This window comes from Centroberyx affinis, unplaced genomic scaffold (assembly GCF_046629955.1).
Source record: "Centroberyx affinis isolate AG114_WGS23_722 - 3 ecotype Tasmania unplaced genomic scaffold, CSIRO-AGI_Caff_v1 ptg000243l_1, whole genome shotgun sequence".
NCBI lineage: Eukaryota > Metazoa > Chordata > Actinopteri > Beryciformes > Berycidae > Centroberyx > Centroberyx affinis.
Genome location: NW_027278927.1, coordinates 240,919 through 257,716, shown reverse-complemented (window position 1 = coordinate 257,716; position 16,798 = coordinate 240,919). Strand labels below are relative to the sequence as shown.

General features: G+C 45.0%; 2 protein-coding genes across 5 annotated transcripts; one reads left to right on the top strand and one right to left on the bottom strand.

Annotated features, from left to right (window-relative positions):
* Positions 1–258: 258 nt before the first annotated feature.
* Positions 259–6,149, bottom strand: rnf6 (ring finger protein (C3H2C3 type) 6). Of its 3 annotated transcripts, none has more exons than XM_071544123.1 (4): positions 6,085–6,149; positions 4,721–4,876; positions 4,375–4,539; positions 259–3,928 (listed from the first exon to the last, which is right to left on the bottom strand). In XM_071544123.1, exons 2-4 carry the CDS (start codon positions 4,866–4,868, stop codon positions 2,070–2,072), a joined length of 2,172 nt encoding a protein of 723 aa, XP_071400224.1. In that variant the 5' UTR covers positions 4,869–4,876; positions 6,085–6,149; the 3' UTR covers positions 259–2,069. The 3 variants fall into 3 exon arrangements, with proteins under 3 accessions (XP_071400224.1, XP_071400241.1, XP_071400233.1); XM_071544140.1 differs by having other exon boundaries at positions 4,417–4,539; XM_071544132.1 differs by having other exon boundaries at positions 4,721–4,946; positions 6,085–6,123.
* A 1,216-nt stretch (positions 6,150–7,365) lies between these two features.
* Positions 7,366–15,438, top strand: cdk8 (cyclin dependent kinase 8). 2 transcript variants are annotated; one of them, XM_071544046.1, is made up of 13 exons: positions 7,366–7,754; positions 9,329–9,404; positions 9,732–9,842; positions 10,580–10,720; positions 11,515–11,572; positions 11,659–11,790; positions 11,903–12,046; positions 12,715–12,784; positions 13,037–13,109; positions 13,340–13,437; positions 13,649–13,727; positions 13,927–14,085; positions 14,286–15,438. In XM_071544046.1, exons 1-13 carry the CDS (start codon positions 7,627–7,629, stop codon positions 14,409–14,411), a joined length of 1,395 nt encoding a protein of 464 aa, XP_071400147.1. In that variant the 5' UTR covers positions 7,366–7,626; the 3' UTR covers positions 14,412–15,438. The 2 variants fall into 2 exon arrangements, with proteins under 2 accessions (XP_071400147.1, XP_071400139.1); XM_071544038.1 differs by having other exon boundaries at positions 13,649–13,736.
* The last annotated feature ends 1,360 nt before the right edge of the window (positions 15,439–16,798 follow it).

Genomic DNA, 16,798 nt, shown 5'->3' with positions numbered 1-16,798 from the left:
TAAAGAAATCATAGGATTGGAGGATTTTTTCGATTTCAAATTGACTGAATCGATACAAGGAGTCAAGGTATGGGACAGAAACTCAAGACCTTGTGAAAAAGTAGGTGTCAAGAAAGATTTACTTTAGCTTTTTGTTATATAAGAATTTGCCTAAGGGAGATAGTTATATTAATTGAAAACATAATATAGATGAGTAATTTGAAATATGGCTCAGCTGAATGTAAAAAAAAAAAGTTTATTTTCCATCTACTAATCCTGTCAAGGGTTGTTATTGGTGGGTATGAGAGAACATCGACATCCCCAGGCATAACAAAGCTGCATTTTATTCCATTGTTAAGGAGCAGAGAAGAAACCCATGTCTTTATTTTATTACATAGTAACATAATACATATTCATCTTAACTGTTTTATTTAATCTCATCACGTTGTAACATAATACATATTCATATTTCAAAAGTTGTTTTCCATCTTATTAAATAGGAACAGAATAAATATTCACTTCTGAATTGGGTGGCCACAACGCTCTCCAACTCTGTCTCTGGTGGACATTCAAGGAACAAAATGCTTTCTGAGAACCAGGTTAACGGGACATTTCCTTCAGCTTCAGCACCCATCCACACAAAACACACACACACACACACACACCAGACCATATATACACACACTTGTCCACTCTCACGCACTCTTACATACTGCAACGTTCCCGCAGTTTTGTGGCTCATATGGTAACTGCAAAGATGTAGTAGCTCCTGCATACTGATATTCCATCTCCTAAGCTGTTGTTGTACATGGCGCCCCTGGTGGCAACAGACTGACTAGGTGGTGCAGGTGAGTAATCCACCTATGGTATAGTAGAAATGCCAGTATCTGTGCAGGTAATGTAAAACCAAAACATAAGACGAGCATATAATGACACAGACCTCATTAGGGAGAGCAGTGCTGTTCACAGTCCCCATCAGCAGTGGATGCAGGTTGGGAGACAAAGCTGCAGCAGAGGCTCAAGAGCCTCAACAAATTGCCAGGTGTTTGTCAGGGGCATGGATGAAAAACAGTAAGAACTATGAAGAAACATTGATTTCAGGGTTGGAAAGACTTCTTTTAGGTGGAGACTAGAATCAGGCACTCAATTTAAATTTCAACAGAGGACCTTCAGGTGTAAACAATGAACAGCACCACAAACACGAATACTGTCTTTTCCCCCCTTATTGCACAACTCCTCATCTGTATGATCACTACCGTCTCAAAAAAGACCAAGTGCTTGCTACTAAATTACTGTCTTCCTGATTATCATTTGCCTCAGGTTTTCCATTTGAATTGTGCTGTTCACGTGGCTAATGTAAATGATTGTAACGGATTTCAAAAAGTGAGTTTTTCTTAATCTTATGGATCAATTGCGTATTGTGGTTATATGAGAGGGGTGTATGGAGAAGGGCAAACAAATGTAAAGACCACTGGACATGTAGAATAAGAATGTCAAATTAAATACATACTCGTAAACCTTGTCGCAATAAATCAGACATTTCTGAACCAACTGTGATTGGACACTTTAAAATGGATGTCAGAGCTTTAAAATGGAGGACTGCAACGGTGTACTGTTAAAAAAAACTGAAGGTTTTCTGCTTCCATTACAAACAGATGGCGAGCGAGGGGCGTCTCGCTTGAAAACCCTTAAACACAAGTGTTGGTGAGATATTTACATCATATACTGAAGAACTCAAGTCTAGAAGTGATTGGTGTAGTCCATTTGTGACAAGGAGGCATCACATGTATCAGACATTAAAGAGAAGCATTGTGGTAGAGACCAGAGAAAAGGTCACAGGAAGAAGAAAATGAAAACAAAAACAAGGTGCTGAAAACAAAGAGTCTAAAAAAATAAAGTTTTGTTAATTCTCTGCATTTATAGTTTGTTTTTTTTTCTCCTCGCTTTTGGTTCAACCTTCTTCAGTTTCAACACAATGGATATTCTCAAAGAAATTAAACCATGAAAGCGCTATGTACATGCACAGCCCACTTGGGCATGCTCAGTTCAGCCAGCAGGGAGCATGGTAGGTGTGTTTGTGAACAAATGGGTCAGTCCTGATGCACTGCAAGTATGGGCTGCCTACAGATGGGGCAGGTGTTGTTTTCAGAGAGCCAGCGGTCGATGCAGTGGATGTGGAACTCGTGGGAGCAAGGCAGGCGGCGCAGCTTGTTGCCCTGGGCGTACTCGTTGATGCAGACACTGCACGCGCGGCCCACCTCCCCCTCCAGGCTGGCCTGGCCGTACGTACGTGTGGCCAGATTGTCAATCTGCTCTTTGGTCAGACCCCGAGGGTGCTCCTCGTCCTCTTCATCATTCAGTAAGAAGAAGTGTGCCAACCGCAGGATGGGTAGAGTACCATTCTCTACCAGGTTGTTGGTGTCTCTGCTGGTGGCCCGTCCCTCAGTGGGGCTCACCACCGCTCCTCCTAGCCTGGCCTGACCCCCCTGCTCCTCCTCAGTCCCCACCAGCCCCACCCTCTCCTGATCTGCCCCACTTATACCACCGTGGCCAGCTGTATTCTCATTTGCGTGTAGACGATAGGCTGGGCTCGTGCTAGTATTGGTACCATTGGCATCTGGGTGGCTAGGTGCAACCGTCTCAGAATCAGCCTCTGTCTCCATGAGGGAGCTCAGCTCACCAAAACCGGTCATGATCTGGCGCAAGATGGAACGCAGGGCTGTGGAGTTGGGCTCTCCCAGGCCCGTCTCACTGATGCGCCTCAGTGGAATCCGGATGGTGCTGACGTAGGTGCGGATCCCAGCTCGCTCCGAGCGGGAGATGGTGCGTCTGAACCCTCCGCTGTCACTTTCAAATGTGACCGTATTCTCAGCGACCCGGGCACGGGAACGCGTTCTACTAGCGATGCTGTCCCGGTCCCGGTTTTCCCCGGGTCGAATCCTTCTCACCTGGAGGTCCAACATGATGGTTGGGTGGCGGCGTACCGCTGCACCTCCTGCTCCTGCCACATGTGACTCGCTCTCGTGTTCTCCTGCCTCTGCGGCTGGCTCTGTTAGAGCAGCAGTTTCGGCCACAGCCTCACCCGTCTCCATGGAAACAGAGCTTGTTCCACTGCCTGGCTCAACAATGTGGATGTTAGCGCCACTGACACCACTGCTGGATGGTGGAGTGGCACTGGGGACAGGTGTTCTGTGCAGGGGAGAACGGCTTCGCCGTGACAAGCGGGGTGAGGCCCCGCCCCCAGCTGCAGCCCTGCGGATTCGGCCACGGGATCGAGTCCTACTGCCACGTGACTCCCGTCCCACAGCTGGGGCTTGGGATGCAGACTGGGGTGACACGCGGGGACAGTCCAGAGAAGCAGTCACCTCATCACGCCCGTGCTCTAATGCTGCATTCAGGGCCTGATGTTGCAGGGGTGTAGTTTGATCGTGGGAAGTAGGGGGAGCAACAGGAGGTGGAGGTGGAGAGTGCAAGGCCACACCTCTCCTCAGAACCGTGGCTGGGGGGGCCACTGGTGTGGGAAGGGCTGGGGGGCTCATGGGAGGACTGGTAGTGCTGCTGCGTGTGCGGCGTGTCTGGGCCCTCCTACTGAGGGCCGGGCGGGGGGAGGGGTAAGGGACTGGCCTTGGAGTGGTGTAGGTTGAAGGGCGAGGGGTGGGGAAATAGGAAGCCGTGCGTATAGAGGTTGAAGTTGTGTTTGGGGCAGCCATTGGCAGCTCTGCGGGGTCCGAGGTGTCATTATGCTCCCCCGGCTCTGGCTGCTCATGGTTGATGTTGATCTCCAGGCTAAAGCGGAATTCTCCGCTGTTAGGGTTGGTCCGGCTGACAGCACGCCACGTCTGGTTGCCACTCTGCCCACTGCGGGTAGCATTACCAGTGCGTCTGAAAGTGTTCAGCCACTCTAGTAATGAGTCACCATTAGAAGTTTCTGCTCCTGGCTCTGTGGCCCCTGTAAAGAATAAATATCTGTCAGACTGAACAAACAGAATACTGACCTGAAACATCAACATATTCTCCCCAAAATCTTAGGGTAAAAAACAAATCTATTCTCTTCTTACATAAAAGATTCATGGTTATTTAATCTAAATAATGTCTGTACCCTAGCACAGCTTTGTGTAGCATTCGGTTTTAAGTTAGTGGTAGATACATTTGTTTTACTGAATACATGATTGAAGCTATCACTTGTCTGTCATCTGTTTTGCTGTTCTCCAACTCTAGTCATGAAACAAAATGTTGATTTGAAGCGCATAGGTGCAATAATTATTGAATACTGCTGTTCTTTGATTCGCTGGTTAATCAATGGAGACTCAACCAAACCATATGACACCATCACTAGCCCAAGCCAGGTTGGGCAGAGCTGATGGAGACAAGTACCTCCCCCTTCTCCCTCCCTACCTGCCCCTCGTCTCCCTCCAGCCCCTCTCTCCTCTCCCTCACCGCTACTGCCCTCCTGTTCTCCAGACTCTGTAGTCTGCAAGCGCTGCTCAGGACGGGGCTGAGATGACACACGTTCCTTTGCTCCATCAAGACGCTGCCGGAGCTCCTCGGCAGTCACCTCCCCTGTGAAACGACATGCAGGTTGTTAGGTGCTGTCAGCACCGTCAGGTAAAGGAGAACTATCCTTGCTCCCCAGATTAGTAGCTAAAATGATTTCATAATGTGCATATATGTGAAGTGAGGCTGCATTGGCAAGTTCAGTCAATGAACTCGGTTGGCTATCACAAGATATGTTCCTCCTCACCAGGGGTGCCCAGCAGGTTGTTGTCTCTCATTAGGCGATACTCCTCCTCATTCAGTTCATTAATGAAGTGATAGTATGCCTCCTCCCGCCGAAGACGCTCTGCCTGCCTCCGTCGCTCGTCTCGCCCACCGGGAGGGTCCATCACCATGAAAACCGCTGCCAGACAGATGGGTGAGGGTGTCAGTCACGGGTGGAACATCAGCTGAAGCTTACCTACCCACTATGGCTTTGGGTGAATAAATAAGGACTGAAGTCACATATTCAACCATTGCTGCTCTAATGTTGAAGTGGATGTGCTCATATTTCATTAAAGCACAATGCACAAGAACAGACAAGCTTATACAGATCGGGCTCTCCTTGTATAAGATAACAGACACACCACACCTTTGGTCATGTACATGACATGCGTCGGCTAGGTTGTTTTAAACAACTGAGCAAGTATGTGATAAAAAACAGAATTTTGTTGTTGTATCTTAGCTGTGCAAAGACTAATCTCTAGCTAAGACCGACAAGTCAGACAACGCCATCCATTTTCTACAAAAAGACACCGCCTGCAAGAGGTCGAGTAAACTATACAAGGTTTAAAATCCAGCGAGCGTTGCTTGCCTTCCGAGTCCGACGACTAGCGTTGCAAGTTCACTTCATTTAGCATGGGAATAAGAGTCATAATTATATCACCGCAAATTATGGCCAAAAAGGCATCCCAAAACACAACGTAGTATTCCTGCTAGCTAATGTTAGCTAAGTTACAACAGTAGCTAGCTAATCCTGTATCCCCATACGGAAGGCCATGTTGAAGAAGGCAGAGGAATGGGGCAACAAAACTGGCGTTGTCATCCTGGCTAGCCACCAATCACCGGCCTAGAAGTGATAACAGACACGTCGAATGTCCAAACATTGCACTACGGAGGCGGGACATGATAAAATAAACGGAGGTCTCCATGTAAGCGCAGGGCAAAGGAAGAAAGACAAAGAATAGTGTCAACATTATTTTCTTACATTACATCTGTATAATGTTAATATCTGGACAGGATCAAATGCGTTGCCACATAAACACAAGAGTTAGTTTTGCGGGCCTTTCAAAGGTCCGAGCTGTCATTTTGAATGCGCAACGCTTTTGCTGCTAACACAGCGCTAGCAAGTTAGCGCTACCAATTTTTACGTTAGCAAATAACTGTTAGCTCCCGTCGACACTAACGTTAGCCGCGTTAGCTGGCTAGCTAGTGAGCTGGGCTGATGAATAACTCATCTGACAGTAATGAGACATACAGTTATATCAAGCAGTTAGTGTATTCGGCAAATAAATACTTAACCCCCGCATAGTTTTAACATAGCTGACAACACCAGTAAAAGGATTTTGGTACCTGACAAAGCAGCTGTAATATGGACGGTTTGCTTTTCTCTTTCCTCTCTCTCAAACCAAGATGGGACCAATGGTGCTACATTACCCCGACCGTCCAAAACAGCCTCACTTACTCATTAGTTCCTACCCAAAACATCTCCGAAACAAGCTTTGTTGTCCAAACATGCGATGAAAGAATATTTGAAACTAAATCCCAAGCAATAATTGATATTTGTCAATGACTTATACCATGAAATAAATTAGTAGAAATGATAAAAAGGTGAAAGGCAGTGGCCAACAAACTCCAAGGCAGAATTAGGTGACAAGACACATTATTTATTATAGATTACCAGCGCGTTTCGGCACGCAGGCTTTCACCAGGGTGTCACAGATATGTTTCATCATACCCTGATGAAGGTTTGTATGCTGAAAAAGAAAAACAGCACTATCCCTGGGATGCCAACTTAATAAAGGCTTTTAATATTTTTTTGCCCTTCAATAAAAGTTGTTTTTGTGTTTTCAGGGAATCTGGACTGTTGCTGTCAAGTTAAAACCTTGATCAAAAAGTTGTGCTTAGGTTTTTGTTGTTTCGTTTGTTTTTCCACTTTCCACTCTTTTGCAAATAAGTGAAGCTTTTGCAAAATCTCGATTATAATTTATCAAGGTTATACCATCTTCATATTGTTATGCCCAAACGCAAAATCATTAGAATATTCAAAAATATTCCCATAGGACCTTCTAGTGAGTCTGTGTAGTTTATAGTGACCTTATTATACTTTATAGTATCTTATATCCTATGGTATTACGTAGTACTGTAATGTTTCCATAAAATGTCTAAGGGGACAGTTTTGCTGCGATATTTGTATCATTTTGTACAGTTACTATAGTTCTTAGGGTAGACAGAGCACCTTACATATCCCCTTGTTTCCCTTAAATCCAAAGCAAATGTGTTAATATTTCCTGTTAATATTTTATTGAGATAATTGCTTAATAACAAAAAAATATATATATATATATAAAATGAAGGTGGTTTCTTTGTGCGCCTGGCGTCAGACAAACATGAATACACCATATTGAAATATGTCAGTACATGTTAGAACTAGAATACAGTTTTCCATAATACAATTCATACGCTGTAATAAACTTAGTATCATTTGACTGCTCTTTTATTTTTACAAGTGTATTTCCACGTGGTGTTATCCATTTCTTCAGTCCTTTCTCTACTGCGGGTCTAGCTTCACGACATTTTGCGACAGTGCCGTGCGCGAATACGCCGTCGTTACCGAGTGCGTCTTTGGAGAGATACCGGCTGAGAAACGCAGTAACAAGAGAAAGGAATATTTTCGTGCTCGTTTACACCTGGCTGTCTTCGAGAACCGTGCATCCTCTCCGGTACACTCAATTTGACCCGAAAACTAGATGCGGAAGCTGGGCTAGGAGACAGGGCTTCGCTCGGGAAGGCAACTAGCCGATTTACTAAACGAGCTCGTTGAAGTAGCCTAGTTGCCTCCCAAGCGGCGCTTTAAAAGGAAGGAGCGGATAATTGACCAAAACAATAGTGAAAATGGACTATGATTTCAAAGTGAAGCTGACCGGCGAGAGGGAACGTGTCGAGGACCTGTTTGAATACGAAGGATGCAAAGTGGGAAGAGGCACGTACGGCCATGTATATAAAGCGAAGAGAAAAGATGGGTGAGTTGATGACCAGCAAGGCCTCCAAGTAGCGCTAGCCAGTGAACCCTCCGTCAGCCCCCCCAATACATTTTAATTGCCTTTCTCTCGTTTATTTTTTAATTTTTTTTTATTTTTAAAGCTGGATTCGATTGGCATAGACAGAGGAGGCATGACAGAGGATTATGCAGAGAATAAAAAAACAATAATGAAAAAGAACAATGTGAAGGACAGTCCAGTAACGTCAGGGGGGGTTTTCATGTGTCATACAGGACTGGAAGGGCACTGATGCTGCTTTCTGTCGTGTAAAAAAGCACTGACATATGTGGCCTTGTCTTGTGTTAACCCCACCCCGCCCCACCACCGTGCAATGTGCTCAGTAAATCCAGCAGCTTAGTTTACCATCGTCATATGGGCATAGTTTCTCATTAGCCTTCTTGTAGATGGGATGCTTAGTCTGGAATAGCTGGGATTTTGTGTGTGCCAGCTTGACGCTCAGCAGTGTTATTTTATTTTGCAAGACAAAAACAGGCCTTAGTAAGTGTTAATATGATCAAAGTGAGGTGAAGCAGGTGCATTTATTAGCACTTGTTGATGTTGGGCGTCTCAGTGGGCTTTTTGGGTGCTTCACTTTCAGCATAGCCACAGCAAATACCTCTAAACCAACTTGTCTGAATTTTGCCCTCACTCTGAAGTCTCAGGTTTTGATCAGATGTTCATGGATGGGTAATTTGTAGAGGAGCGTGGCACCTGAAGGCAAATTCTACTACTTGATGTTCCAGTATTGTTAACACAGAGGCAAATTATGTTCTTTGTAATGGAGCTTAAAATTACATGTTACTCTCATGTCACTAAATGTTTAGTAACCTATAGTTAAGGCGGTAAAAAGCTTTCATAATTGGACAAGGATGAACTCTCACTTATGCACACACTAACAGACCATGCCTAACATTTTTATTCTTTAACCAGAGCCCACCTACACATGTAAACAGTTAATTTATTTGCCATTTTTTCCTACTGGCTCTGATGCGATCCCAGGCTGCACCAGTCTTAATTGAGTCTGGACCTGAGCCGGAGGGAGCTGAAGGCAGCCAGAGCTACCAGGCCCATACCAGGCCAGGCCCATTAGCGTGGCCCGGGCATACTGGCAGCCGGAACCACACTAAAGAGCCCTAAAGTGTTTAAAGATGTTTGTGTTCACTTTAGGAGACTGCTGTTTATGAGACTCTGTGAGCTAATTTGTGCTGCAGCAGTTGGACCCGGCCTGAGGAGGCACAAAGCATGGGTTTATGAGATGATTTAGGCCAGGGGGAGGTAGGGGTAGTAACTGATTCATTCAAGTGCGGGCCAGTCCCAGTGCTCTGTTTGTCCCTCGCCAGCTGCCAGACAGGGTCTGTTTCCTCTCCCCTCTATTGTTTTGGGCCTCGGAGGTGAGCTTGATTACACAAATCTGGAGGTAATGCAACTCGGCCTCTTCTCAGAGTCCCTGTGCCAGCTGCCAAGTGCCCCCCTTTATGTTTCTGGGCAGACAGCTCTCGGGGGACCCGCAGTCTGGTCTGGTGTTGATGTTGCTCTGCCTCTCTCTGTGTTTGTAGGAAGGATGATAAGGACTACGCCCTCAAGCAGATTGAAGGCACTGGCATCTCCATGTCAGCCTGCAGAGAGATTGCAGTAAGACTGCTTTGCTTCCTGTGTCCCTTGTTTTTTGTGCAGCACCTTCATGCCATGCCTAGGTGTCTTATGTAATGTCCGAATCACCTTTATTCACAAAGTAGCCTTTGCTAAATAAGCGACGGACATAAAACACAATAGCTAGAAGGCTCACAGAGGAAAAGAAAATAGACGTATATTTTATATGTAATATTAACAGTATTCGCCTTTTCACAGTGTGTATGTGCATTAAATTGTATAGATCAGGCCATCTGTCATTCAATGTTTCTTCTGTAAGAGTCTGTTGCCAGTCTGTGGCAGTCCTCTGAATGTGTTTGTGTATTGCAGCTGCTGCGGGAGCTAAAGCACCCCAATGTCATCTCACTGCAGAAGGTGTTCCTGTCACACGCAGACCGTAAAGTATGGCTGCTGTTTGACTACGCCGAGCATGATCTCTGGGTAAAACACACACACACACACACACACACACCCCCTGTGAGTGCATGATATTTACTAAAGGTCGATATGAGTGGAGATACATGTGGATATTTTTCTGTTATTAAGTACTTTTACCAGGTTTGTGTAGCCCCAACACACACACTATAGATATCTAGCCATTTACATTTGCACACAAGCATATTTGTATACAATAGAGCCACACTCAACAGCACACTTTTTCAAGTAGGTTATGTTTTTGTACTTTCTGCTCCTTTTGTTTTGCACATATTTGAACATTTTCCTTTTTTCCTTTTTTTGAGATCGGGGATAAAAACAGACAAACGCCAGTATTACTCATCCTGCCTGTAGCATCCACTCACATTCACCACCAGCTAGCTGCAAGAACAGAGACACAAAATGGTGCTTATTATGCATTGCTAACACACACACAAATGTGCAAGGAGGGTCCAAAACATTCAGTAGTCAAACCTCTACTGCACTAATGATGGCAGTTACAACTGGCAGGATGTCAGAACAAGTTAAATTGGCATTTTCTGCCACAGAGCTGCAACACTCACGTTCTCCTCTCACACAAGTGGAAACACTCACCACAAACATCAGTGTTACTCATTTGGCCTTGAGCGTAAATTCACCCAAATGCAAAATAGACACAAAATGATGCACATTAGACAACACATGCACACACTAATAACTATTATTTTGTTTTTTATTATTTTGTTTTGTATTACTTTCCTCAGCACATTATTAAGTTCCATAGAGCGTCCAAGGCCAACAAGAAGCCTCTTCAGCTGCCCAGAGGAATGGTCAAGTCTCTGCTCTACCAGATCCTGGATGGCATCCATTACCTCCACGCCAACTGGGTCCTACACAGAGACCTTGTAAGAGGATTGGGAGGGAGGGCAGGGAGGAGAGGAGGGGGATTGAGAAAATATTTGGGTAGGAATGTTATTAAGAAGACACAAGACAACAGTGGAATAGAGATGGGAGGGATGTGATTGGACTGAGAGTGGGCCAGAGGCAGATGAAGCAGTTTCAGTCCCTATGTGTTAAGCCTTGGCTCATAACTACCTGTTTTCATATTATGTAGACGTTGTGTCTAGCTGAAAGATCGTTTGTGTGAAGATGTCACAGTTGCCAGAGATTACTATGCCGCATCTCTTGATTTTTGACAGTTACGTTTTTTGCCATAATTCTGTATTCTAATTGTCTCGGTGAATGGTTATTGCTTGAAACTTCCCATTATTTTGAGGAATTATTATTTAGATATGAAGAAAACATTACAGTTCTTGTCTCGTAAGTACTGCAATTGGTTTTCCAACATGAATTTAGAATTACTTTCCAATAGTAGTCTCACCTATACACTGATTTTTAAATGATAGATTGGGAAACCAAGCTGTCTGCCATTTACATCCACTGACTGAACTCAGTGAGACGGAAATGGAAGACCTCCCCTCCTGTGAGACACAGTGGGCATATTTTGTCCACTAGAGGGCAGCAGCATAGAGTTTTGATTACACACAATATAACTCATTCTTATACATTGCTGTAGTTCAACATCTAGGCTGAACTAATCTAAATTCATCAGTTAATGTGCAGTCAGTGTTTAGAATATTACGCTTGTGGAAGCATGTTTGTGATTATCTTTGTGTGTCTGTTTTTCTTTCTCATTCAGAAACCAGCTAACATTTTAGTGATGGGGGAAGGGCCAGAGAGGGGTAGAGTAAAGATAGGTATGTATGAGACGGCCTCTTATTTAAATTTTATGTCAGTTATTGTCCACGGTTGTTAAAATTTCACTGTCTCGCCTGTTCCACAGCGGACATGGGGTTTGCCCGTCTCTTCAATTCACCGCTGAAGCCTTTAGCCGATCTGGACCCTGTGGTGGTCACCTTCTGGTACAGAGCACCGGAACTGCTGCTAGGGGCCCGGCACTACACCAAAGCCATCGGTGAGAACTGTGCATCGGTGTGAATGTACGCAGCTGTCCCGTGTGTGAATGTGTGTGTCCCCTTACATTGGCTCGACTGACAGCGCTGGCGTGCTCTCCGCCCTTCTCTCAGACATCTGGGCGATTGGCTGCATCTTTGCGGAGCTGTTGACGTCTGAGCCCATATTCCACTGTCGCCAGGAAGACATCAAGACCAGTAACCCGTACCACCACGACCAACTGGACCGCATCTTCAACGTCATGGGCTTCCCCGCTGGTGAGACCCCACTGCTGCCAAACATGGGCAAAAAATATACGAATATGTTCTTTTTTGTTTTGAAGGCAGAAGTTTTAAATATTTGAAACACTTGAACGTGTTTTGATTTATTTGGGTTGACATACTTGGAACAGGCTCCAAAGGGGAAATATTGCTGCTCAGATTAAAGGGAATTGAGTACTTCTGTTTTTCCAAATAGTTGTAATGTAGGTTAATGCTGTTCAGCTACTGTTTTGCCAAAGTCTTTCGGCTGCTGTGTTGCCTTTTCAAGGGAAAAAATGCACTGGAGGGATAAGTACTTTCCATCTCTTCCAAGGGCAGATTATTTCCTTGGTCTTTCCTTGAAGCTGTAATGTGGTCTGTGGGCTTTGAACACCAATCCAATGATACTATGGATAACTTTTATTTGCAAGGCTACGTTTGGGGCTATATTTTCCATTTCCTTTGAGCTGCTTTTGATCTATTTCTTTACAGTCCCTGCCACTCTACTTGTGTAATTTACCAGTCGGCATGATGGGTTTCTTTTAGATTTTGAGGAGGGAATGTCGTGGGGAAGCGATGAGCGTTTGTACTTAAAAAGATTGAAATCCCTAAAACCAAATAATCTCTTCTTGAAGTGAGAGAGGGATGTGACATGGTGTAATCCTGTCTTTCCCTCAATTTGACAGATAAAGATTGGGAAGACATCAAGAAGATGCCAGAACACTCTACTCTGATGAAAGACTTCAGAAGGAACACGTGAGTCTTCAGAGACACTGTCCCCATTTTCTAAAACATCTGAAATGAAGCCAAGCGTCGAGTCTTGTATCCACTGGTGTAAGACAAAATAGCTTTGCTTTTTGGATGTCTTACAAATCTGTCACCATTGCCATATGATTACATTGCATGTTGTTATAATGTTGTAATAGCAGTGATTTTTTTTACTATGTATTGCAGCACAATCACAGAAAGCATGATATTAACATTATGTGCTCCCTCCCTCTATCACAGATACACAAACTGCAGCCTTATAAAGTATATGGAAAAACACAAAGTCAAACCAGACAGCAAAGCATTCCACTTGGTAAGTATCCTCTGTATTAAAGCAATGTCATGAAATTTGCATAGCTTAGATACCAGACTATTATAATAGCAAGTCCAAACAACTAGTAGTCTAGCTGTAGTTTCTGTTCCCACAACACATTAGGCATGCTTTCTCATGATGTCATAGCCTCCCATTTCATTGATTATATAGTTTTGTTTTCCTAGTCCTTTTCCTTGTTGGAGGGTAACATTGTCTGAACGTTGTTAAAGCTTCAGAAGCTGCTGACCATGGACCCAATCCGTAGAATCACATCTGAGCAGGCGATGCAGGACCCCTACTTTCTGGAGGAGCCCCTGCCCACCTCTGAGTGAGTCACAACACACACACACACACACACACTCACACTCACACACTCACTAACACTAACACACTAACACAGCCCAGCCATATTGTGCTGCTCCTTAACTTGGGTCACATGACCCAGGGAGGCCTAGCATGTTGGTCGGGTCCCTTAGCTAATTAGCACTGAGTCATGGGAATAAATGTTTGAAGTTGACAAGCCTCTTTCTTTTCCCCAGTGTGTTTGCAGGCTGCCAGATTCCCTACCCCAAAAGGGAGTTTCTGACAGAAGAGGAGCCAGAGGACAAGGCAGACAAAGTAAGAAATGTGTGTGCCTCATACTTTCTACCTACTCTTGTTGTATGGCATTCTTATTTAATAAATATGTAGACATATTTGGATATAGCAATACATATGATAGATGTAGTTATTACAGAACATCCTAGTGTGCTTTCTGTGCACAGTTTCTGTGTATGGTTGATGAAGGCTTTCTCCGGTGTGGTTTCTCTGCTCACAGAAAAACCAGCAGCAGCAACAGGGGAACAACCACACCAATGGGGCGGGGCATACTGGCAACCCTGACAACAGCCATGCCCAGGGCCCGCCTCTGAAGAAAGTGCGAGTTGTCCCGCCCACCACTACCTCAGGTGGCCTCATCATGACCTCAGACTACCAGGTAGGTCTCTCTCTCTCTCTCTCTCTCTCTCTCTCTCTCTCTCTCTCTCTCTCTCTCTCTGTCTGTCTGTCTGTCTGTCTGTGTCTCTCTCTCTCTCTCTCTCTCTCTCTCTCTCTCTCTCTCTGTCTCTGCATAAAATATCCATGGATAATGTCAATAAGATTTACTGAATAGCTTCTTTATTTCTGCCCTCCCTGCAGCGCTCCAATCCACATGCTGCCTACCAGAACCCGGGACCAAGCACATCACTGCCCCAAAGCAGCATGGGATACTCCTCTACCTCCCAGCAGCCGCCCCAGTACTCCCACCAGACCCACCGCTACTGAGACCCCCCCACACACACACACACCAACACACACACATACACAAGCACAGACACACGTATACATACACACCCCTCACCCTCACCACGCCCGCCTGGGAGAATGTACTGAGGGATGTGGGGATGTCCATGGCAACAGCCCTGCCCCTTTCCCGCCCCCGTCACCCCACAAAGGGCACCTTCCCTGCAACAGTCTGTTAGACCAGAACGACAACAATCTACACATGTTCAAGATTACGCACCATAACCCCAGTATTAGAAACACTGCTCTATGGCGAAACCTGACGGGTGAAACGCAAGGCGGGAGGATGAGGAGAACGGATGCTGTCACTACCTTCCCCACTCGTTTGTTTTCCAGGTCTTCGTTGCCAGGAGCTTGTGACCGTAAGAGATTCCAACCTGTTTATGGTAGTCAGACGTAATAAGACAAACCAAAAGAAGATGGCTGAATTCGGGGGAAACATGTTGATCTGTTCTGTTGTCACCCTCCCCCTTCTCCTCCGCCCGTCTCTACACCTCCACCATTTCCCTGCCCCGGTCAGTTCCCCTCTTCCTGTTGAAGCTTGGATGAGACTAAAAGCTGCTATGTGACTGCCAGCATTGACAGAGTCCCTGTCCGTTTGTCCTCCTGTCTGTCTGTCTGTCCGTTTTGTGTGACGGCCCTGTGAGGGCCTCAGCTGAGGACTGAACTGAGCTGCTGTGAAGCATGCTGGGAGGATGTGGAGCCCCCACAGCTGTGGTGTTGAGGGTTTTATTCAGAAAGGACAAAAAAGATTACAAAAAAAAAGATTTTAGTAGTTTATAATTTAATCCGTTTTCATGGTTTTGTTTTCATGGCAAGAGCGGCAAAGCAGCTTGCGCTGGCTGAACGATCAGCTGTTGTATGCTGTGGGCAAGCCTTAGAACTTCATGACAAAACCAACCAATCGCGTGGAGGACGGCAGGTGGAACATGCATTGTACTGTATTGTATTGAAATATTTTACATGAAGCAAGTATCCTGACAATAAAAGTGGAAACGTTGATATTGTATGATATTGTATGTATATTTTGGGTCTGTGTATGTGCATGCAAGCAACTGAGGTATGTGGCAAATTTAAGTAACTGTCCCCCAGTGTTCATCTTCTGCACCTCTAATGCCAGTTTTTTTTTTTTGCCCAGTAAGTTTTGCCACTTGTAATTCACTAAGCAAGAGCAGCAAACTATTGCAGTCAGTTGAGGGCCTCTTCAGATGGCATCTCCCATGTCACACTAGCTGGCTGGGAAAATATCTAAAATTGCTGAAGGATCAGTTTTTAATTGTGACATGAGACATCATATACATTATACAATGTGATATGCTGTGACTCAGAATATGTGCATTGCACTTTGTACTGCTGTGAAATTATACTTTACGGTATATGGTACAGACTTATACTCTCCTCCAGTTAAGATCACATAGTTTCTGCTGATAGTTCACTTACAGAAATCTATGTCTCTCACATGTACACTTTGCACAGACACTATCATATTGGGCATACCATTTCAACTAATCAACCAAAATCATGCTTTTCCTGGAAAGTCCAGTTAGGCTGAGATAAACCTTTTTTTTCTAGAAGTCCCTCCATCTCCTGTCTAAACTGTGCCTCCACTTTATAATAGTAATGTCTATGTGTCTGTCTGTGTGCTTTGGTATGCATGGATAAATCAATTATATATATCAACCAGACACACCCAGCTGTGTAACGAATGCAGGCCACTACTTTCCTCTTGTCCAGGAATAGAACTGCATTTTCAATAATGAAACAATCTTTCCATCCTTTTCCTCTCTAAGGAGCTAAAGCCTCTCCACAGTCCAGAGACTATTTCCCTGCTCCCTTTCCCTGTGATCTGTCATCTCAGTTCTCTCACAGATTGTTGTTTGACTAGGAGCACACCTGGGTATTAAGCACAGGTCTATGTATAGTAGCAAGTCCTCCCATTGAACCCACTCCAATAGGATGCAGCCCAGCTATTTCAGTCAGTTATACAATGGTATCCCAGCTCATTCTCAGCATCACTGTCTGCCAAGTCATTAACGCCCTAAATCATAGACTGTAAATAATATCCTAAAACCCTCTCTAGTTCAGTGCTATTAGGCGCCATTTAAATGTTTTTTATGTTGATCAAATCCCACAGGCCCCAGAATGTGTTTCTTCTAAGCCCTAAATGTTGTCAAGGGATGGGGACCCGATTGCGTAAAAACCCCGTATAAGCTCTTCAGCAACACCCAGCAGTAACCCCGCCCTTCCCATTCCCAACGCCTCGCTCACGCTGGGCGATCTCCCTGTCGCTCATCTCTGTTGCGCGATGCGATTGGTCGCTGCGAGCGCCCGTCACGCGTTAAATCCCACTCGTGGGAATGTGATTGGTG

What these genes read in the sequence shown, in the direction of transcription:
- rnf6 (XM_071544123.1), bottom strand. Translation starts at nt 4,868, where the DNA reads ATGGTGATGGACCCTCCCGGTGGGCGAGACGAGCGACGGAGGCAGGCA. An exon ending in CAACCTGCTGGGCACCCCTG is followed by an intron (nt 4,540 to 4,720) that starts GTGAGGAGGAAC and finishes GTCGTTTCACAG; the next exon opens with GGGAGGTGACTGCCGAGGAG. An exon ending in TGGAGGGAGACGAGGGGCAG is followed by an intron (nt 3,929 to 4,374) that starts GTAGGGAGGGAG and finishes TATTCTTTACAG; the next exon opens with GGGCCACAGAGCCAGGAGCA.
- cdk8 (XM_071544038.1), top strand. Translation starts at nt 7,627, where the DNA reads ATGGACTATGATTTCAAAGTGAAGCTGACCGGCGAGAGGGAACGTGTC. An exon ending in CGTCATGGGCTTCCCCGCTG is followed by an intron (nt 12,047 to 12,714) that starts GTGAGACCCCAC and finishes TCAATTTGACAG; the next exon opens with ATAAAGATTGGGAAGACATC. An exon ending in AGGCAGACAAAGTAAGAAAT is followed by an intron (nt 13,737 to 13,926) that starts GTGTGTGCCTCA and finishes CTCTGCTCACAG; the next exon opens with AAAAACCAGCAGCAGCAACA.